Below are 23,643 nucleotides of genomic sequence, written 5' to 3' on the forward strand. Positions count from 1 at the left end.
GGGCCATCCTTGATTGCTCCTTTTCTATCACATACCACAAGCAGTGACAGCAAATCCTGTTGGCTCTACCTTCACACATATCCACAATTCAAATACCTTACACCATAGCCATTGTCAACACTCTGGGCCAATACCTCTGAACTTTTCTTATCTCTGCCCTTGCCTCCTACAATCTATTTTCAATATAGTAGCTAGAGCGACACTGTAAAAAGTGAGATCACACCTCTCCTCCGCTCAAAATCGTCCAATGACTTCCCATCTCTCTCTCAGTGAATGTCAAAGTCTCTTACGGCCTGCTAAGCTCTGCACAAAGTACACCCCCACAACACTGATCTTTTCCCTCTAACCACACTGGCCTCCTCGCTGTTCTACATTCAAGCAGGCCAGGCACTGCTCAAGGCCTTTATTCTTGTTCTCTCTTCCTGAAATGTTCTTTCCTCAGATAACCACATGGCCTACTTCCTTGGTTCTTTCAGGTCTCTTGTCAAAGAGTACCTTCTCTAATCATGTTATCTAAAAAGTTTAATCTCCCTCTCTGACCCTTCAACTCCCTCCTCCCTGCTTTTTTAGTGCTCTTTAGCAGTTATCTAAAAAAAAAATTATCTATCATACTATATATACTATATATACATAAGCTCCATGAAGGCAAAGAGTTGTGCCCTCTATGCCCAGTGCTCTATAAGTACATCTAAGATGAAAGAATAAATGATTAAATGAACCTTAGTACCATCATTCAGACTGTTCCCAGGTTCTGTCCCAATTTCAATAAATGTCTAAAACCAAAGAGGAGTATTTTCTTAGACCAAAGACTCAGGTGAACTGTAATACCACATTACTGATTATCCGTAGGCCCTCTAGGTGCCATGAATCATATAACCCATATTTGGAGGCTATGCTCTTTTTAAAACAAAGTTCAAAAATCCATTCAGAAATCCTTTTATGTGTCTTTTAGAAGGACTACACTATATATATGTTAAAAGTAAATTGGTTACCTTCTAAAGTGAAAATTCTAGGTTACCTCAAATTAATCGTGAAGCACACAACACTGAAGTACAAGAATAGCAAAGACTGTAGATTTTTGCAGGCTACTTAAATAAAAGGCTAATTACAAATATTCAAGTTGTACAAAGTAGAATTTTGCCTTTGTTCTGCACAAAAAAATTTTGAAACATTGCAGATCATTCTATATAGCTCCCATGGGTTATTGCTGATAATGGCAGGAGGAATGACAAGCCACCAACTGCCGGACTAAAGGCATATTTCTTTTGTGTAGTAGTCAATTACCTGGCATGCATCCAGCACACCTATTACTTGATACAAGATTTCAGCATTTCGAAGCTTTTGATGACAACTCAAAAATAAGAGCAGCTGCTTTTGAGGCTAAGCAGATCTCGATCCAAAGCTGAAGGTGCACTTGGTGTTTTCTAAGTAGTACATGACATTGCACAGAGTAAAAGTTGTTCTTAAAGCAATAAAACAAAAGAGCCAAGATAAGCAGCTCAATCCTTTTAGTTGAGTGAAAATATTGACATTAAACAGGCACAAAAGTTATGGCTTAAAGAAGTCAGGTGCTGACTAAAAGCTAAACTATATCACTATCACAGAGCTAGGATTAAATCTGGAGGTGACTGAATTTTCAAGATTAACAATCTTCCTGACCTTTGTATGTTTCCCCACCTAAAAAAAGGGAATACTACTGATTAAAGATAAGTGCACAATGCGATCACTGTGGTTTGCGAGTGGAAGAGAAAAAGACAGGAGGAGGATGGCGGGAAAGGAGAACTACTTCAGAAAAGGAGAGAGATTTGGGAATAATATGAGTGAAAAAAGGGAAAAACCTGCAAAGGAAGGAGAAAAGGGCTACATGTTTTCAGAAGGAACCTGCAAAGATATTGTTCTCTTCTCCTCCGCCTTCTTTTCGGTGTCATATTTGTGGCAAACACTTGCATTTTGATTGCCATTAAGAAACAAAGAGCACTAGGGAAAGAAGTCATTAAAAGAAGGAAATAGGAAAATATTAAACAACGGGCGAATGAAAAACAGTGTTTCTGGCATTAGAATAATAATCTACCAAGAGAGATAAAAATGTAACAGTTGCACTGACAGGAAGATAGGTGACTGAAGTAAGAATTTATGATTGGCCAAAAATTAAACCATATACAAACTGCAATCATTTTATAGGGGCTCAGATAACAGATCTGGTGAAAATACAAAGAGGTACTACTCTAAAAATCAAAAGAACAATAAATGAAAGAGGACGACTACCTTTATCAATGGGTAAATGTAGGACACACCAGAAGAAATCATAAACAGAAACCCCTGAAAACTCCCAGATGGACTTTACAAATAATTAAGCAAAATTCAGTTTGCACGGTGCTGTCGTCAGTCGTCACCGAGCGGGCTCTAACTCAGGGCGGTCTGCACGGTGCTGTCGTCGGTCGTCACCGAGCAGGCTCTAACTCAGGGCGGTCTGCACGGTGCTGTCGTCGGTCGTCACCGAGCGGGCTCTAACTCAGGGCGGTCTGCACGGTGCTGTCGTCGGTCGTCACCGAGCGGGCTCTAACTCAGGGCGGTCTGCACGGTGCTGTCGTCGGTCGTCACCGAGCGGGCTCTAACTCAGGGCGGTCTGCACGGTGCTGTCGTCGGTCGTCACCGAGCGGGCTCTAACTCAGGGCGGTCTGCACGGTGCTGTCGTCGGTCGTCACCGAGCGGGCTCTAACTCAGGGCGGTCTGCACGGTGCTGTCGTCGGTCGTCACCGAGCGGGCTCTAACTCAGGGCGGTCTGCACGGTGCTGTCGTCGGTCGTCACCGAGCGGGCTCTAACTCAGGGCGGTCTGCACGGTGCTGTCGTCGGTCGTCACCGAGCGGGCTCTAACTCAGGGCGGTCTGCACGGTGCTGTCGTCGGTCGTCACCGAGCGGGCTCTAACTCAGGGCGGTCTGCACGGTGCTGTCGTCGGTCGTCACCGAGCGGGCTCTAACTCAGGGCGGTCTGCACGGTGCTGTCGTCGGTCGTCACCGAGCGGGCTCTAACTCAGGGCGGTCTGCACGGTGCTGTCGTCGGTCGTCACCGAGCGGGCTCTAACTCAGGGCGGTCTGCACGGTGCTGTCGTCGGTCGTCACCGAGCGGGCTCTAACTCAGGGCGGTCTGCACGGTGCTGTCGTCGGTCGTCACCGAGCGGGCTCTAACTCAGGGCGGTCTGCACGGTGCTGTCGTCGGTCGTCACCGAGCGGGCTCTAACTCAGGGCGGTTTGCACGGTGCTGTCGTCAGTCATCACTGAGTGGGCTCTAACTCAGGGCGGCCTTGTAAGGAGAACAGAACCAGCGCTGCCCGGCCCTGTGTCATCTGCATGCTCGTTACTATGTTTGAGTCCATTGTTTCGGCTATTATGTCAATCCATCTCGTTGAGGGTTTCCCCCATTTCACTGACCCTCTACCAACCATGATCTACTTTTTTAGCAATTGGTCTTTCCTGATGACATGGTCAAAATAATCAGTTTGCATACCAGTTTTTAATGGGCTATAGATCAAAAGGCCATAGCAGTGTTAGGAAATTTGGAATATGTGATTGAATTATGGCAAGAGAAAGCTGGAAAACATTTTAATGGGAAACAGAATTAGTATGCTTGCTTTTAGCACATGTGGGAAAATGTCAGTAAGCTGGTTATTTACAGCAAAGTTTTTTTTTTGTTTTTTTTTTTTTAACACTAATAAAAGAAACGCTGTTGAAACTGCCGTGAAGCAAAAGAAATAGATGACCAAGTATGCACGCTGGCTGTAAGATTATGTAAGAGGTATAAAACAAGAAAAAGTGTGTGTATGGGCAATGAGAACAAAGCAGGGTGAAAAAAAGGAGTCTTGCTAATCTCAAAGGACTAAAATTCATGAATAATAATTGGACAAAAGATTTAAGTATTCATAAGACATGGAACAGCTAAAAGGAGAAGGAAGCCCTGGTAGTTATGGAACTTCCATTTAGAGAAGGATGACTTTAAGCAATTCAACGAGCTCCTGACAAGGTTTAGCGTTTATTTTACTTTAGTCTCTTCCAAGCAGCATCCAGGTATTTGCCGTAATTAATGAACACGCCACCTGCAGAAACAGATGATGTAATTTGTGCAGGCCAGTGATGTAATTTGCCTCTTCCTTCCCTTAACTAACCACCTTCAGAGTTCATTATTAGCATTTTTATCTGAGTGCCAAAGAGTAAAATGAAGAAAGCAACTAAGATGAAAATTTTTAAATCTCTCAGTTTCACTATTTGTTAGCATCTCTGGGAAAAAATTTGGAGGAAAGGCTAAATGAAGGTCTGATGGGAAAATATTTAATTAATTGCAGATTTCACATATCCTTACTATTATATACTCTGTCCCAGTGCCTCAGGAGAACTCAATGTGGGATTTATTCTTTCAGAAATAAATATAAAGAAGAAACTATCAGGATAAAACACAAAAGAGCCCTTTTCAAATGTGGAAATACCTTCCCCTCAAACCTAAACAAATCAAACATCTACACTGCCCCAGATGCTCTGAAAACAGCACCCATGAGTGACCGGAGCTTGAGAAAGAGAAACCTGGATGGACAAAATGGTGCATTTCTACTACTAACTATATCCAAAATCTAATTGCTTACTAGAGGATAAGGAGCATGAAGCTGGAGCTCCAGGTATTCAACACTACTGTATGAAGCGTGTCCTTCTTGTTGTTAGGTGCCCTCAAGTCGGTTCCAACTCATAGAGACCCTGTGCACAACTGAACGAAACACTGCCCAGTCCTGCACCATCTTCACCATCATTACTATGTTTGAGCCCATGGTTGCAGGCACTGTGTTGACACAGTCCACCTCATTGAAGGTGTTCCTCTTTTTCACTGACCTTCTACTTTACCAAGCATAATGTCCTTCTCTAGGACTGGTCCGTCCTGATAACTTTTCCAAAGTATGTGAGACAAAGTCTTGCCACCCTCGCTTCTAAGGAGCATTCTGGCGTAGCCTCTGGAACTATAAACTGAATTTGTATCAAGAGCCTTAAAAATGGGCCAATCACTTGTCTAGCTATTTCACCTGCAGGGATTTATTCTACAGTAATAATCAGATGGGCACATGCACAATGATGTTCAAAAAATTAGTAAAACAGATCATGAATTTTGGAGTCACACAGACCTAGGTTCCAGTCCCAATGCCACCACTCACCAGCTCTGAGGCTTCAGGCAAGTCTTCAAAGTTCTCTGAGCCACGATTTCCTCGTTTTTAAAAATGGTTTACCTATCTTTTATAAGGTGGCTCTAAGTAGTAGTAAGTAAGATAATATACATAATGTATGCATTGCCTGGCACATGGTAAATGGTTGGTAGTGTTATTATTCTTAAAGTGTTATTTATAGTAGTAAAAAAAAAAATGAAAGCTGAAATTCCAACAACAGGTAAATTGTTATATAACCCTGTATTTGTTATTTCCTTACACACATATACACATGGAATAGCCAAACAAAATATTGTGCAGCCATTAAGAACATGTTTTCTAATAATAGTTTCAATAATGCTCAAGTTATGTTACATGATTGTTCAAATTATAAGACCATAGTACAAATTGGGTTTTGTTAAACACATTTCACAAAAAAGACATAATGGGTTATACTCTGAATGTCTGGCTTGGGTTATAGGCAGCTTGAACCTGAGCTCTTTTCTATACTTCCCCATTTCACTATGGGCACCTAACAACAACAATAATTAATTCATTTTCTAACCAGAAAAAAGTACTATAAAAAGATAAGCCTTAACATGTGGAAGGAACAATTTAAGGAAATTCAGTGTTTTATAGAGTACATAGCTTACGCTTGTGAGTGTAAAGTAAATCAAAATACAAAGTGGCTGCGGTGCCATGAGTGGCTTCTGCATGGCCTTTCTAGCCACGGTCTTGTAACCACCCGAGCGACTGGGTGGGACTGTGCAAATGTGGCAACTGTGGCCCACCAAAGGGACAGGTCAGTTTTGCCACCCCGCTGGGCTTAAAATGAGCCACCCCTGAGGCAGGAAAGAGCCTACCACCACCAAGGAAGGAGAGACCCGCAGGAGATGGCACAGTGGACTTCCTGTCCCATGGATTAAGAAAGCTGGGTGCCTTTGGGCAGAGACTAAGAGCCAGGGAGAGGCGTGCCTGCGAGCACAGCTGGGAAGAGGCTGTCCTGATCGAAGAACTGCATTCTGAGTGCTCCCTAAGCCGGAACTGTAACCTATTACTTCCCTAACTTAAATAACGGTAACCTGTTACTTACTTCAATTAAATAACTCTAACCTGTTACTTCCCCAATAAACCCCATAATCCTTGAGTATGGGCTCTGAGTTGTACATGGCCGCTGCAATGAATTATCAAACCCAGCGGAACAGAAGATGCCGTGGGAGGGACAGCTAGTTTCTGAATTGGTTAAGACGGCGGAGACAGGAGGCATGTCTGACCTCTGCAGCATCGGAATCAGCCCTGGGCTATTGATCTTGATTTTCCTTCTCCCTTGTGAAGTTAGAGGAGGTCAGACACTACCCCCACTCCGTTCTTACAGTAGCACACTGTGAATGAATGGCTAGAAAACGGCTAATAAAATACATGCCAGGAGATAAGCATTTCTTTTAAAGAATATATGTATATGTATGCACAAATAGGTCAAGTAACAGTGAGGTTAAGAAATGTGAACTACCAACAAGCTGGATGTAGAATGCTGCCCAACTCATATGGGGCCCTTCCTATGGGACTTGTGTTCTCACAACTAGGCTTTGTTAAGCCCCAAGAACATCCAGAGATAATCAAGTAAGTCAACCCTGTCTCAGGGGGACCTGGCTCTAAAGAAGCTGCTGTCTTGTGGGACAAGAGATATCCTTGTTTTCTATGTATTTGTTAGAAAAGCATTACACGCAAAGGTAAAAAGGCATTTCAGTAAATAAAGGACGAAAACCAAACCCGACGCCATCAAGTCGATTCTGACTCACAGCAACCCTATAAGACAGAGGACAATTGCCCCATAGGGTTTCCAAGGAACGGCTGGTAGATTCGAACTGCCGACCTCCTGGTAGTCTTTTTAATAAATGGTACTGGACAACTAAACATCCACATGCAAAAAAAAAAAAAAAAAAACAATGAACCTCAACGCACTACTCACAATATATACAAATTTAGTCAAAATGGACCACAGATGTAAATGTAGAACTTCTAGATGAAAATCATCTTTGTGCTTTTGGGTTAGACAAAGAGTTCGGGTTAGACAAAGAGTTCGTAGATAAAACATCAAAAGCATGATCTATAAAAGAAAAAAATGATAAATTGGGACTTGAAAATTAAAGCTTCTGCTATTTGAAGGCAACTGTTAAGAGAATAAAAAGACGAGTCACAGATTGGGAAAAAATATTGTCAAATCCAATTTTGATAAAGGACTTGTATTCATAACATATAAAAAAAATATATATAAAGGACTCCCAAAATTCAATAATAGGAACACAACACATTTTTTAAAAAAGAGGTCAAAGATATGGACAGACACTTCACCCAAGATGATACATGGATGGCAAAGAAGCACATGAAAACATGTTCAACATCCTTCGCCATCAGGGAAATGCAAATTAAAAGCACACTAAGATGCTCCTAGACACCTATTCGTCTAGGGAAAGGGGGTAACTGGACAATCCCAAGTGCTGATGAGGACGTGGAGTAATCAGAACTGTCAGCCATTGCTAATGGGAACCCAAAATGATGAGGCCAGATTGTAAACAACTCGGCAATTTCTTACAAAGTTAAACATACACCTACCATATGAGCCAGCAATTACTCTTAGGTATTCACCTAAGAGAAATGACAACTTACGTTCATGCAAAAACTTGTACACAAATGTTTACAGTAGCTTTATTAATAATCGCCAAAAAATGAAAACAATCCAAATGCCCTTCAACTGGTGAACAGGTAAGGTATATCCATACAGTGGAATGTTACTCAGCAGTAAAAAAAAGAACTACTAATACACATGCCACTATGGATAAACTTCAAATGCATTATGCTAAGTGAAAAAAGCAGATTCAGAGGCCTCATGCTGTGTGACTCCATTTCTAGACCATTCTGGAAAAGGCAAAATTACAGGCACAGGAAACAGATTAGTGGTTGCCAGGGGCTAGAAGTAGGAGTTGACTAAAGGGTCTAAAGAGCACTTTGCAGGAGTGTGGAACTGTTCTATATCTCGATTGTGGTGGTGGTTACGCAAATGCACACATCTGTCGAAACTCACAACAGTACACTAAAAAGGGTAAATTTTACTGTATGTAAATGATACCGCGATTGAAAGGAAAAAAAAGGCATTACATATTCATGCCAACACTAAAATAGAACAAAAGGTTAAGAAGTGTAAAGTAATGGTCCCTCTGCACTCTCTATAAACACAACCACTGTTAATTTCCATAGTACATTCCTCAGAGGAAACTCAGTTCCTGCTGAAGTTAATCATTTTACACTGATATTCATAATGATCACTTCGTATTATACTCTCAGTGACAAGCCTTATCTCAATGATAAGACTTCACTTCATGACTTCCACCAAGAGGTTTGGTGGTCGTGTCCGAAACATTCTCCAATAAAGTTTTTCATTAGGCTACTGGCAGAAATGGTAACAGCTAGAATAAGGTCCTTCAGTCTCAAACGCTTCCGGCCTACCTTCGGTACTATCTGTGAAAGCTGCTGGACATCCATTGCATCAATTTCTTCTCCTGAGACAGACTGGGACGTTTTGGAATATAATCCCAGACGACTGGCTAAAGTAAAAAGCAAGAGAAGATGTAATTAACCAAATTGTTTTTGCTCCATGGGCTAGTCAACATACTTCGCATTTAGTATGCTTTAAATTACACACTTTTTTTTTTTTTTAAAGTATGACGTGTCTTTATAGCAAGGGATCACAAGACAAACTATTAGTAAGACAAACCCACCTGAATTAGTAAGAATCCTGTGTTTTTTGTTTGACTATTTGTTTTTTGTTTAAACTTAAGAAAAGGAAATTTTTATTTTTTAAGCTGGCATACCTAAGAACTGAAGCTGGACCAGTTAGCTCAGCAGCTCAATTTTAATGAAGATCAGAGTGTATTTTAAGAAGAATATTCAAAACCAAACAAAAAGACAGTGGCTCTGTGACAATCACGTAGTTTTTATATAAATGAAAATAAATACTGAAAATTTTTTCTAGGTATAATCTTCTCAACACTATTATATTTCTAGTGATTTATTCTTCTTGGAAAACATCAACTTTAAAACTCCTGTTCCAGCCCCTCTTCAAATTAATAAAACCAGAATTAATGGAGCTTAGCGAACTGTTTAAATTTATCAGTGTGAATTACTGTTCACAGGTTCTGGGAGATTAACTTTCCTACTCATTATTTTTCTCATATTTCTTAAGGCAACGTTAAAATGACACTGAAACACTGGCATATACATGATGAGGCAACAGAAACACATACACAGGCTATTTCCCTATAAATCTGGTGAAGGTGCTTTGGAAATTCATACTTTCAAAATTAAGTTGAAAGGAAAACTTAGTTTCCATTCACATTCAATGACCTAGTGCTTTAATGTTAGCAAAGTGGAATATGAAGTTAAAAATAATTAACTACCATTTTGTGAATAAAATAGATACGATTTCATGATTCAATTATATATTTTCAATAATAGTATTACCTTTTAAATCAATTTTTGCACATCATCTTTTAAAGAGTATGAGTAAAATCATGAGTTGATTTAATTGTATAACCTCATTATTTTATAAACACATTTACAATGTCTAATAGTCACAAAACTAGATGTACATGGCCGTGTTTTCAGAAAAGCTACCAAAAACAAAAGGAACCAGCCTAGTCATACCTATCGCAACCGCGGTCTCCTGCGAGTCTCCGGTAATCATTTTTATTGATACTCCCGAGGCAATGAGTGTTGTAACAGCTTCTTTCACGCCAGTTCTAGGAGGATCAATGATTCCCACCAGGCCAAGAAACGTCAGCTGTCCCAGTTCAGGACCAGAAGCCAAGGCAAGAACTTGAGAAATAACAAAATCCAAAAAAGAAAATGTGAGTCTCAAAAACATTAGAATTTAGTTATAGAACAGGAGCTGGAGACACTACTTCTCGAATAGATCACTTAAGACTATAACATCATTTGTAGTTATTATATAGTCTTTAAAAATCAAAATTATAACATGCTAAAAGGAATCTTCCCTTTAATGGTTCTGGATATGGGTTGGTTTAAGCTATAAAAATTTTAAGGGACTAGGACTAGGTAAAAAAAAAACTGGTAAGCAGAGAAGACAAGTGAGAAGTGCAAGAAGAATGTCTTTGCACAGCAACTGCACATTTACTGTGGGCAGAAATCACTGCCTCTTCAGAAAACCCAATTAATTATTTGGAGAAACTATGGGTTTGTCAAGCTTTAAGGTCAATTTTAAACAGACATCTTTGAAAGTGGCTTCTACTCATGTATCTTTCCTCTTTCCACTTCATAGATCTCTAGAAAAATTCAACAGCCTCAAAAGAAAGTTATATTAATTATATACAGCCTGTAACAATTTTCTACATGACAAACTCTTAGAGGTCAAGTTAATCTGTAACGTGGTTGTAAAACCATTAATACCCACAATAGTTTGGATTCTTTCACTCTTTCCCTAACATTAACAGGCATTTCTTATTTTTAAGTTCGGTTCTCTAACTATATATAAGTAATACCACCACATTATTATTTACAGTTAGTTTCTTGTCATCCTTGGGCACTTAAGATATATCACCAAGTACCATTCATTTCACAAACACCATTTTGCTTATTCTTACAATTCCAGAACTTCTGAGAACTACTCTTATGGAAGGAAGGGGATGTGCTTCCCTGGAGGGATAGTAATGGACTGAACAACTACCAAACAGAACATGCAAAAGCACAGAAATTCAACATAAGGACCTCATAGGGAAACTGAAAAATCCCAAAGAAACCAAAGGAAGTATCTATTCTTGCTCAAACAAAGTATGGAGGATTAGACATATTTGGAAAAACCAAGGTTATAAGCAAGTAACTTATATTTTTCCAATGTAAGAATCACATCTAGCAATTTACATAGATGGGGGCCCCAAATGCTTTCACCCTGGATAGAGGCAAAATGGTCCTAGAGGGGAAACTGAGTATCAATTTGTGTTTCACCAAGTCCTGAGAAGGAAAAATTCCGCTCTGGGCACTCCCAGTTGAGGGGTGGCACGAGCCTAGGCACACCAGGTTTGAGACCTAAGTTCTCTTTAAAGGCCCTCATTTATGTGTCTGCTTCTTTGCACAAATGAAGATCTACTGCTACTCTTTGGGATAAGGATAGATAGACTTCTCTCATGTAGAATGCCCCTGACTAAAACAAAAACAAATCATATTCTAATTTCAAATTAGATTTTTTTTTTAAGCAACTTAAGTTTTGTAAGATGCAAAATAAGTACATATCAGCTTAAATTAAGAATATTTGTTTTCTTTGCTATGGCAACTTCAGGGGAAGGAAGGAGGGGAGTGGTGCACAGGAGACGAAAAGACATAAAGCAAAAGAGACATGACCAAACGTTTCCCCAAACGTTGTGAAACAAAGATTTTTCTCCTCTACCAACCCTGGTCTATTTTACAATATTAAACACCAAGCCTCACATACACAAACCTTCAAAACCCTTAAGATGAAAAGAATTAGTTAAAAGAAAAAAGGATGAAAATTTTGTTCTAAAAATTAAAGAAAACAGGGAGCACATGCCAAACCTTTACAGATCTCTTTAAGGCCTCTGTAGAGTCCTGGTTTCACAATGGTTAAAGCACTTAGCTGCTAACTGAAAGTCGGCAGTTCAAACTCACCAGTGGCTACTCAGGAGAAAAGACCGGTAAAGATTACAGCCTAGAAAACCCTATGGGGCAGTTCTGTGGGGTTGCTATGAGTCAGAATTGACTCAGCGGCACACAGCATCAACATGGTCTCTACATCCATGCCATCTCTGAAATCCTCTTGCTTTGGACTAAGAGCAACAAAACACTGACCTCAAATAAAGCCAGAAGTGTATCAAACTCTGTATATCCCAGTATCTTTCTAAACCTAGCTTAGTATAAGGGCAGAAGTCCAATAAATCTAGCTACATTAAACCCACAGAAAGCCCTTGCAAAAGGGAACCATGAATATGAATAGCATTTTTTACATAACTCATTTCCTTCCTCCCAGAAATTACAGTGCTTGACTTTCATTTCATTAAAACAACAAGAATAAGGAAGCCAGCTCTCCACTTTCCTTGAGAAATTACATAAGTACATATATTCCCACAAGCCAGATGACCATCCAGGGAAGGTAAAAACTGGGTGTGGCCCCAAACCCTGCTCCTCCAATCTCTCACTTAGTGCCCCAGGACAGGTGGCCTGATGTGTGTGCATGGCAGATCCTTGCTCCCATCATCGTTCAGTGAGCAACACCTATATAAACAGTTTCTGGGCGTATCTTTAGCTCCCTGATGAGTGGCAAGGGAGACATAGCAGATGAGGATCAAGTTAGCAATCACTTCAGTTTAAAAGACAAATTAAGGCCTTATGACTTTAATTTTCAGGAAAATATTTTAGTTCTATTATCAAAAACAAAGTGGTGAAATAAAGGAGTAGCCTTACTTTATCTCTATCCATCTCCCTTATCACACAAGGTAAACTTGTTGAAAATAAAATTTCCATCAGCTACTCAGAGTTCACTGCAGGCCTTGAAGAACCAGAGATTTCATATTTGCTACATTTCTGACTTTCCATCTACTGGAGGCCAGTTAACCAGCTAGAACACAGCAACTCAGAAAAGGCAAGAGTTCTACACCGACTGAATAAAGCTGGACAGCTCAGATATGAAGCCATGAATCCACTTGCAATGAACGGCAAGAAGGTGCACTCTTCCCTCCCCAGGACACTACGCTGAAATGGCATTACCTCTGAGTCCTGCTGAGCCCATTCGGGCCTTCTCTTGTTGATACAAGTCTCTCTGCTGCTGGGTGAGGGTCAAGGTCTGCCCTTTGCTGTGGTATGTGGTACAGTACTTAATCACCTGCTCATAAGCACCCTTCATGAAACAAATCTCTGGTCTGTCCTAAGGAGAAAAACATACCAAACAAATTCAAGTTAAATTTCAACTTGTACGTATCTGCCACTGGGGTCCAAAAACAAGTCTCATGCATTTCTCACAATCACCAGGGAAGCTACTTGAGTCTAAGGCTTTTATTTATTTATTTTAGTGGCACTTGAAGTCTGAAGACCAAAAGCTCACATGGGAGCTTTTTACACCCTCTATAGAAAATCAGTTCTGTGCAGGACCCTGTCCCCCCTTTCCCCGTCTCTCTCTCCATCACACACACACACACACACACACACTCCAAAGGCAGTGTTATACTAATCCCAGAGTTAGATATTAAACAAAACAGGAAAAGGAAAGACACCTAACATTAGCCCACAAACTGTGGTCCAGACTAGCTACAATATACACGCGTGTGATCCCATTTAATTCTCACGACTACCTTGTAATTATGGATGTTTCCAGACATTTTCTTTGAATTTTTTATCATAGCAAATTAATATACAAAAGGTTATAATGAAAGACTGCAGTCTCCTGTCCAACCCTTCTCACCCACAGTCCTGCTCCACAGAAGCAAACCAGTTTTTACTCTTACAGCTGTTTCTCTTGACAGTTACATCCATGCTTTTAAATATATTTACACAGCTATTTCTGCATTTATCACTTGTAGACATTGCCCATTGTGGCTAGATGTGAATCTGGCCTACCCCTTACTAGCTATCCACGCCCCCGTCTTCATAATATAGTTAGAGCAAAACTTATTTGTCAGTATTCTGTTTACACTGACTCCTCATTGTTGAGCCAAATGTGGTAGTAACTACCAAAAAAAAAAAAAATCATAGAGACCCTAAAGGACAGAGTAGAACTGCCCCATAGGGTTTCCGAAAAGCGCCTGGTGGATTTGAACTGCCAACCTTTTGGTTAGCAGCTGTAGCTCTTAACCGGTACGCCACCAGGGTTTCCGTAGTAACTACAGTGGTTCACAGGCAGCCCAGTTCTTACAGACACATGATAAGCATGTATTTCCCTGCTCCTGTTTGAAGTAATGTATGAGCAGAAGTACTTGCGTCACTTCCAAACAGAAATCTAGCAACCACTGCATGACTTGTTATGGCCTGGCCCTTTCTATGACATGTGTGCTAACACTGAGATGGAGCTTCCATCTTCTGGGTCTCCAACTAACTACAGAAAGCAGATACTTGGGACTGGGGGAACAGAAGGGGATGGCATTGTTTCCATAGCCTATCTTTTGTTATTGTTGTTGTTGAGAATACACACAGCGGTACACCAATTCAACAATTTCTACATGTATAACTCAATGACGGTGATTTCATTCAAGCTGTACAATCATTCCCTCTCCTTTTCTGGATTGTCCCTCCACCATTAACATAAACTCACTGCCCCCTAAGTTTTCTTTCAAGTTGCTGTTGTCAATAGGAATACAGAGAGTTCTTAAAAGAACATAACGCTCAGGGCAGACATTCTTCACTAAAAAAAAAAAAAAAATTTAAGCTAAATTACTGTTTGGTTTTAAGAAGACATCTGGGGATACTTTTAAGGTTTAAAGATTATATAGGGCAATAGTTTTAGGGGTTCATCTAGCCTCCATTGCTCCAGAAAATCTAGATTCCAAAAGAATTTGAAGTTCTATTCTGCATTTTCACCCTTATGATCAGGATTCTTCTACAGGATCTATGATTCAAACGTTCTGTAATGGTAGCTGGGCATCATCCAGTCCTTCTGGTCTCATGGTTAAGAAGATCGATAGCCTGTCTTAACTGATACATCAAATAGGCAACTTGTCTTTTCTAAGGTAGTAACTGCCTCTTTTTTATTTGTTTAGTTTTCTTTATACCTATCACCGATTCTTCCCAAGCTCCTCGATGTAACTATAAAACTCTTCTCAATGATCTTTTTCACCTGATCAAATGAGCATGTAAGCTATTACTTGCATATTTTTACTGGCAATCTCCCTCCTTGAGCCTCAATCTCCTTTCCTTTTCCAACCTGGGCTGGCTGATATCTAGCACTGCTTAAGCAGTTAAGTGCTTGGCTACTAACCAAAAGGTCAGCGATTTGAACCCACCAGCCACTCTGCTGGAGAAAATTGTGGCAATCTGCTTCCGTAAAGATTTACAGCCTTGGAAACCCTATGGTGCAGTTCTTCTCTGTCCTATAGGGTCACTATGAGTCAGAATGGATTTGGTTTGGGTCTTCTATTCTGGGGGTTCCTTTAACCCCTCTCCTGGGGTTGGACTTACTGGATTCCATGTCTCCCTTTTCCTTGGTTTATTCACTCATCTTGGGAGAATATACCCACCAGTATCTTTCTAAGAAGGTGTATGTGGAATACACATTTTGAGACTTGGAATGTCTGAAAAGGTCTTCGTTCTAGCCTCACATTTTTAAGCTTAGCTGGAAATAAAATTCCCTCTCAATTTAAAGTCTTTGCTCCATTATTTTCCAGGCTTCAGTGTTGCAGCTGAATAAACTAAAGAAGGTACTTTAACTCTGGACCTTTGTATGGAATCTCTCCCTCACACACCCCTCATCCCCAAATCTCTAGAAGCTTTTGGAATTCTTTCATAAATCTCATCTGATTACAAGCTTTGGTGTGTTTTTTCCTCCACCCCCACCATTGACATACTCATAGCGCTAAGCAGTTGATGGACCGTTTCATTCTAGAAGCTATAATCTTTCAGCTCTGGAAATTTTTCTGGTGTTATCTGATAATAGCTTCCCATTTTCTGTTCTTTCTTCCTGTAACCACTATTAGGTCGATGTTTGATCTCCCGTATTTATTTCCTGATTTTATATTGTCCATCTCTTTTTTTTTTTATTATTGTACTTTCTGATAGATTCCTTCACTTAGGAGACAAGTTTCTTCTGAAAGTACTTTCTTGTAATTTTTTACTGTCTTTGGAAATTTTCCTTGGCATCTGGCGTTGCCTTTGTTTCCTGAGACTCTCTTCTTTCAGTAAGCTTTATATTACAAGGTTTAAAATAACAGACATTTCATTTTTATACTTTTGTTACCAATTATTTCCCTTACCAGGAGTTTGTAAAAGTTCCTTTAGAGCTTAGACTGAAATTTTACCCCCTCAGGAATAGAGTTATGTGACAGACTTCTATTCACAAGTTCAATGGTGCTGGCCAAGTTTACCTTTCTTTTAAAGGCAGTAAAACAGTTCCTGTTTATTATGAATGAGAGGAATCCTCTCATACATTCCTGCCTACAGAGATGTAACTGGTTTCAAAATGTCTGGTCATAACCAATTATTAATTCCTCTTGGGTGAAATGCAAGAATAGCAAATGTACATCTTTTAAGGGCAAAGTAACCTTAAGCACCAAGCTGGTAGTAACAACCATGAGTGATAGAATTACACACTAAAGATAAATGAAAACTCTTATTACACTAACATTGTCGAAAACTTCCCAAAGCACCCAGGAACGAAGTGGGAGAATGGTGTATCAGTGCACGTCATTTTCCAAGTCTGTAAACTAGGTCAATTAGCATTAATTATATATTCGGGAACCATTTTTCCACAAAATAACGTGGTTTTTTTTTTGTCGTTGTTTTTCTGTAGATAAGACAGTACCTCAATGAAAGAACACTGGTTGAGAACACACCTACAATGAACTGTCATCAAGAACAAAAAACATGCTGAGAGGACCTGATGTCACAAGTTCTAGGTGACTGAGACCAGGCTCCCACTCACATTAGTGAAGGACATTTGCTCACACCACATAACTGAATTTATCTATGCATGGATTCTATAAGGAAGCAGTATCAGAGAGAATGTGAGAATAACAAGGAATATGGGTACTGTTAATTATACATGCTTTAAAGCAACAGATTACCTGTTATACTCAATGACTGTTTAAAGGTGGATTCAAATAAGTCATCTAAGCTGAACAGGATTTAATAAACATTTTTTCAAGAGAAAGTTACCTGCTGTGTTCGGTGTACACACTTAACAGCCATCCATTTTTGCTCAGAGTTAAAAGGGTATTCAGCTTTTCTGATATAGTCCTCCTGAAGTCCATCAAGACCCATCTATATGATGCACACACACACACAAAGTTAATTATCACCAACATGGGAAACATGGGACTTTTTTTTCCCTTTAACAAAGAACGAGACTCACAACTTATAGCTAGGTTGGTTGGAGATACTTATTTTTCAAATAATGGTAATACAACAGCAATGCTCCATCTATACGATGGATTTCTCTGAGCAGCAACATGCATTTTCAACATTAAAGCTGGGTGTGTAGATACAGTCCAGGCCACAGAAACAGAGCACACTGGGCTGTATGTAGACCAGACCTCCAACACTGACTATACTAGTATCTCTACTGCCTCAAAATTCTGGAAGAAGGCAATGTACAAATAAATAAAGGTACCTGGCCAATTCTAAGCATATATTTTTTATGAACGATAATAAAAGTTTTAAATTCAACCCTTCACTTCCTAGAAACTCTTAAATCTGTCTCACCTATTGCTATCATCCTCGTACCTTATCCTCGACCACCTTCTACCCTGTCGTCTAGCTGCTATCTCTCCCAAAGCTCTTTTGCATCTTCTTTCAAGTATTCTAAAATACCATTAAAACTACTCAAAAACCTACAATCCATTGTTTTATGTTGTCTACTGAATCATGTTCAGGCTCTTCTTCCTGTTTAACAATCCTCCTGGTTACTCAAAATCCTTCCATTTCCTCTACGTTACCCAACTCATTAACGGTAACCTATCCTACGCTTGTTTATTCCTTTATGCTTTTAGTCTAGCTCCTTCCCCGGTTTACTGCCTATCTAAACCCTTCCTATCCTTCAAAACTCAGCTCCCAGCCCTAATCTGTACTGTTCTTAAATGTGGCTCAACGTTCAGAATTTAGCTGTCTATTGTCTTGGGTTGCTTTTATTTGTTCCAAGAAATGTCAGTCTTAACGCTCCACCTCAACTGTGAGGCCCCTGAGGCCAGTAAGGAGGTCGTTAGACTCTTCACCTCTCAAAGAGCCTAATACCTGGTTAAGCATCACATACAAAGAAAATTTTTACCGGTTCATCTTCAGAACACCTTTAGAAAGCTACAGGATGCTATTTTAGTTAAAATGAGTCCAAATGATAAAGAAATGTAGCTTTCTGTTGAGAGAATTCTAAAAATATCCAATTTATTTTACTTAATTAAATACAATTCTACATTGTATCTCATCTTAAGCAACCTATTGCTCCTAAAAGTAGACCAGTTTTTGATGTATGAGAGTGAGAAATTAGAGTTTTAAATTTCTCATTAAATCAAATGTAGGATTTACGACCCTCTTTTGAGGGTACTATCTCTTAGGCCAAGAAGAAAGACCAGGTACTTTGTAGGCACATACCTTCATTGCAAGAGCAATTAAAGCTCCTTCTGTTGGCTTCCCCATTAGAGTGTTGTTCCTAATTACAGCATCATTGCACACACAGCCGGCCTAAGAGAAATACACATACTCTATGAACCATCACCGTGTCCTAAGTCAATATGAAGAAAGCCACTGTCTTGGAGAATAAAATATTTACCTCAACAATTCTGCTAACAGCTGGGTTATAGAATCCATGAACAACATCACCATCAACGATCACTTCTCCAAACTGATTATAACCTACTCCGGTAACCTAAGGAGCATAAAGTGGAACCAATAAAGAGACAATACTTATGAAAACCAAAAACTATGATGAGTTATGTTAACTTCATTTTATACAGCATGACATTGTTAAAATGTATACCTAGAAAAGCATTTCAATTTGTCTAGAAGAGATTTAATAGTTAAATGAATATACATTCTAATTTTCACCACAATGATGAACTTAAGAAGATATTAGGTTGTTTCTACTTATACTATAAAAAGGATAAGAAACCTGAAAATCTCTACACACAAATAAATGAGCTTAAATTTACAGAACTTTACATTTAGACAGCATATTGCAGTTTTTGAAGAACTCAAATTCATTACCACACCTAATACTCCATATAAACCTGTAACCTAGACAGAAGCCGAATCCTTCCCTTTGAAGATACTCCGACCCAGAGGTATTAAGTGACCTGCCCTGAACCCAGCTAGCACTTAGAAACTAACACACCATATCAACAACGTTAATAATCAGAACTCGGTGAATTCAGAGACAGAGGCAGGCCGAAGACTAATTCTGTGTGGCTACACAAATCAAGCCAAACAAAAGTTAAAATTTATCGATAAAAGGCCATTTAGAGAGAAAAGAATTCACAAATGGTACATATTGGACATGGACTTATAAAGAGGCATTAATATCCTATCTCCAGACCATATAAGTACATGTAACTTCAAGGATCCCTTTGAGTCATCCAGAAAGGACACTGTCACCAACATAAGATAGGGTACCTTTGGCCAAATCCAACTACTTAAATGTCAACAGACTCGTTTTAAGACCTATATATATAATGGGATTAAATAAACCCAAGTATAACTTCTATCAATTCGTTTAATATTTATTTTGCTTAGTTCATTAGCTGTAATTACATTTTAAAATACTGTACCCATTGTAAGTAGTGTTCATGAGCATTCCAGTCAGAAATTCTGACAAGACCAGGTGGGACCTAGCTTCTGCATGGACCAATGCACATACAGTGATATGCACTTAAAAGACTGTCAGTACATGATCTGTAAAATACATTAACTAATCCGTTCATTCACTGAATAAGTACTCATTACAATAAGGCAAGCTCTGTGCTAGGCAACGTGGTTCCTGGTCTCTTACAACTTACGGTATAATGGGAAATAAAGAAAATTTCACCTGGGACAGGACTAGGAGGTATGGTGTGCTATGATGACATATAACATAGGGCCAGATCTGCATGGTGAGTAGAATCTTTTCTGAAGAAGTGGGGCTGGAACTGAGATGCAAAGGATGAAGTGCTAGATTGATCTAAGCAGTGAGAGTAGTAGCAAAGGCCCTAAAGTAAAGAGAAATTTCAATACTCTTAAAGTACTACAGAGCTAGTGTATTTGGTACACAGAAAGCAAAGGGGAGCAAGTAATGCTGAAGAGGAAAATAAGGGAGAGAACACGTAGGGCTTTGGGAGGCCACAGCTCAGGATCCTGATTACAATGGAAAGCCACTAAAGCACCTTATTTGAGGAGTGACAAATGCTCAACATATGGCCCTTAAAGATCCTATACTGCATAAAGTGTAAGGGCATCAAGAGCCGGTGTCAGAAAGCCAGTCAAGAGGCTTTACCAGTAAGCCAGGTGAGTGATGATGGTAACTTAGACTAAGGATGGCTATAAAACAGAGAAATGGATGGCTAGGAGAGTAATGGGAGGGAAAAACTGCCAGATTTGGTGATGGATGGAAGGATAGGAGGATGGATGGGTAACTGAAAGGCATCAAAGAGGATTCAAAGTTTCTGGATTGTACAACTAGAGGGCAAGTGGGACTAACTCTTGGTAGGATCACATGGGACAGAAATAGCTCTGCTGCTTATCTACAGCCCTTTTGAAGGTAAGACCCTAGAATCATTACAAATGTTAAACACAGAGTTTCTTAGCAAAGTAATATTATTTTTAAAAAAAAAAACCTATAGAGTACCTCAGCATGTAGACCATCTGAAGTATATATGTGAGTAACAGTCATTTCGTTCTTTGTCAGAGTTCCAGTTTTATCTGAGCAAATCACATTACAGCAACCTAAAGAATAAATCATTACTTGTCACCAAAAGAATCAGGAGGAGAAATACAAGCTCACAATGAAAGCAAATCAAAGACCCTGGAAACCTGTCCTACTTCTCTGAATTTTGTGGAGATCAAACCCATTGATAATTTTATAATATCGTCTTTCATTATGCTTGCTTCCTAAGAAGGTAGTTCCTGAAATTAGAATTAAAAATTAGATAATGATGAATGTTCAGATCTTCTTCTTTATCTAGTTGATTTCTGCAAAGCTACTGATTTTGGCTTTACGTAACAATTTTTGTTTAAAAAAAAAAGTTTTCTAAAAAGCTTGGAGGGTCCCTAAGTTTAGGCCCATAAAATTTATTTAGTCAAGGCTTTTTAAGGTATTTTACCATCCCGATATTAAAATACACTCTAAAACTTAAATTCAATACATTTTTAGATATTCTAAATTCAAGGGAAGAAAGTTTTATAGCATACCACATATAAAGCTATGTTACAGTAATACCATTACTGTAAATTTACTGCTCTTGTAACCAAATTCAGTTCAAGAATGATATTCTGGGATGCATAATTATCAATTTCCTTCCTTGAGATGTCAAAAGAAAAAACTCTATTATTAATTTTACTTCTGGGTTTCATTCTGTGTAGATTTTCAAGATAATTTAAGCTTTAGAACACCCCATGCTGTAAAAAGAGGTCTCCTGAAATCCCGCCCTGAGTGATATACATTATTTCTACTCTTTTTTTTTTGGGGGGGCCACAAGTCAAAATCACTGTGCAAACCTTTAAGACAAATATTCTAAAACCCAAAGATGATTCACTACTGACACACTTTTACATAAGGATGTTTTTAACACAGCCTTACCCAGAGTTTCAACAATAGGCAGTTTTTTCACAATGGCCCTTTTCTTCACCATTCTCATGACACCAAGCGCCAGAGTCACTGTGACCACAATGGGAAGCCCTTCAGGAATTGCTGCTACAGCCAAACTGTAACCAATATGTACACAGCATTAAAATGTAACTGACACAGTAGCCACAGCAATAATTGTAACTGTATGTTACTTAAAATAAAGAGTAATAAAATTCAACATTAACAGCAGAACTTCAAAAAAGGCCTTCTCAAAAGAAGGGAGAGTAGATGAATTTTTACTGGACACTTACACTGGCTGCCAGGTTAAGCACAGTGGTTTAAAGAACATGAGATGTAAAATCAGATTGCCTGGGTTTATACCCTAGGCTGCACCAATTTTTACCTGTGTGACCCCAGGCTACTTATTACTCCACCTCTGTGAGTTCAGTTTCCTCATCTGTAAAATATGGGTACCAGTAACATTTACTTGATAGGGTTAATGTGAGGGCTAAATGGCTAAGCATGAAACACATTTAATAACAGTGCCATATACACAGTAACTGTTTAGTAAATGTTTGCTATTATTTATTACTACCATTACCTCAATGAATTCAAAAGCCCCATAAATTAGAACCCAATCTAATCTATTCTACAGAAGAAAAAAATAAAACTCACGGAGAAGATCTTACTAATCACAAGTCCCAGAACATGCTGGAATTTAAACTGAAGTCTCCTTTCACACCCTGGCTTCTCTTAACTATGCTACCAGAATTGATCATCTTTTATCTTGGCTACGTGTATCCAGTCTTCACACAACACAGTATCTACAGGTAATGGGTACCCTCTTTCCTTTGGAGAAGGCACTTCACATGGTTCTGATGCATGAGATTCCACACCCCAGGCTAGAGGGCTGAGTGTGTGACCTGAGGCTAACCAGGCTGGCAAGGGTAGCCCATTATCCAATGACTGGTTCAGAGACAGCTAATGATATCCAATCAGCCCAATCAAGAGTCCTCACCAGCCCATTTCTACTAGAGTGATGGTCCATTTCTACTAGAGTGATCAAGATCTCTTTCTTTTGGGGGTATAAGGAGAAGAGGGTGTGAATACAGGTTGCAGAAAACCATCTTGCCTACTATACATGTCAAGAGTCTCTCTGAAAAATGAGGCCAAAGTATGACAAAGAAACAGATAGGAAAAGGAGGAAAACAAAACCTTTACAATACAGTTTCAAACACTGGGTCTACCCATGAAGGACGCCAGCTAGAACCTGGACTTGGCAGTTCTAGGTGTATTTTTTACCTCTTACATTAGAGTTGGGTTTCCTGAAACTAAAACTGTGCACGACATTGGAAGTTCACTTACTTATAAGGAATTTGACATTTTAATATATACCTAAACTATGTGAAATGGGTTTACTCAAAGAATACCTACTATATTTTTCAAAATTTACAGCAAAATACATGATTTTTTAGAACTACACAAAAGAGCTTAATTAAAAGAAACAATGTGGTACTGGCATAAAGAAGACATATGGACCCACAGAACAGGAATAAGCGTCCAGAAATGAACTGATACATCTATGGCCAACTGATTTTTGACAAGTATGCCAAGCAGCTCAATGGGGCAAGAACCGTCTTTTCAACAAACAGTGTTAGGACACAGAGATATCCACATGAAAAGAATGAGGCTGGACCGTTACCTCACACCATATATAAAAGTTAACTCAAAATAGATCAAAGACCTACATATAAGAGCTAAAACTACATAAAAAAAAAACTCTTAGAAGAACTAAAACTTAGGGGCAAATCTTAATAACCTTGGATTTGGCAATGGTTTCTTAAGTATGACACCAAAAGCACAGCCTACCAAAGAAAATAACAGACAAATCAGGCCTTATCAAAATTAAAACCATTTGTGCAAAGGACATTATCCAAAGAACAAAAAGACAACCCACAGAGAGAAAATATCTGCAAATCGTATATCTCATA

General features: G+C 39.2%; 1 protein-coding gene across 1 annotated transcript in view; it reads right to left on the reverse strand.

Moving 5' to 3' along the window:
- Positions 1-23,643, reverse strand: part of ATP2C1 (ATPase secretory pathway Ca2+ transporting 1) — a 179,290-nt gene that overhangs the window by 12,348 nt on the left and 143,299 nt on the right. Inside the window, exons 12-19 of the mRNA XM_049871118.1 lie at positions 21,665-21,789; positions 20,714-20,811; positions 18,668-18,763; positions 18,490-18,579; positions 17,062-17,166; positions 12,970-13,126; positions 9,880-10,050; positions 8,683-8,780 (exon numbers count right to left, since the gene is read on the reverse strand). Coding sequence (XP_049727075.1) covers positions 8,683-8,780; positions 9,880-10,050; positions 12,970-13,126; positions 17,062-17,166; positions 18,490-18,579; positions 18,668-18,763; positions 20,714-20,811; positions 21,665-21,789 — 940 coding nt within the window. The remainder of the gene's footprint in view (positions 1-8,682; positions 8,781-9,879; positions 10,051-12,969; positions 13,127-17,061; positions 17,167-18,489; positions 18,580-18,667; positions 18,764-20,713; positions 20,812-21,664; positions 21,790-23,643) is intronic.

This window comes from Elephas maximus, chromosome 27 (assembly GCF_024166365.1).
Source record: "Elephas maximus indicus isolate mEleMax1 chromosome 27, mEleMax1 primary haplotype, whole genome shotgun sequence".
In the NCBI taxonomy this organism is placed as follows: Eukaryota; Metazoa; Chordata; class Mammalia; order Proboscidea; family Elephantidae; genus Elephas; species Elephas maximus.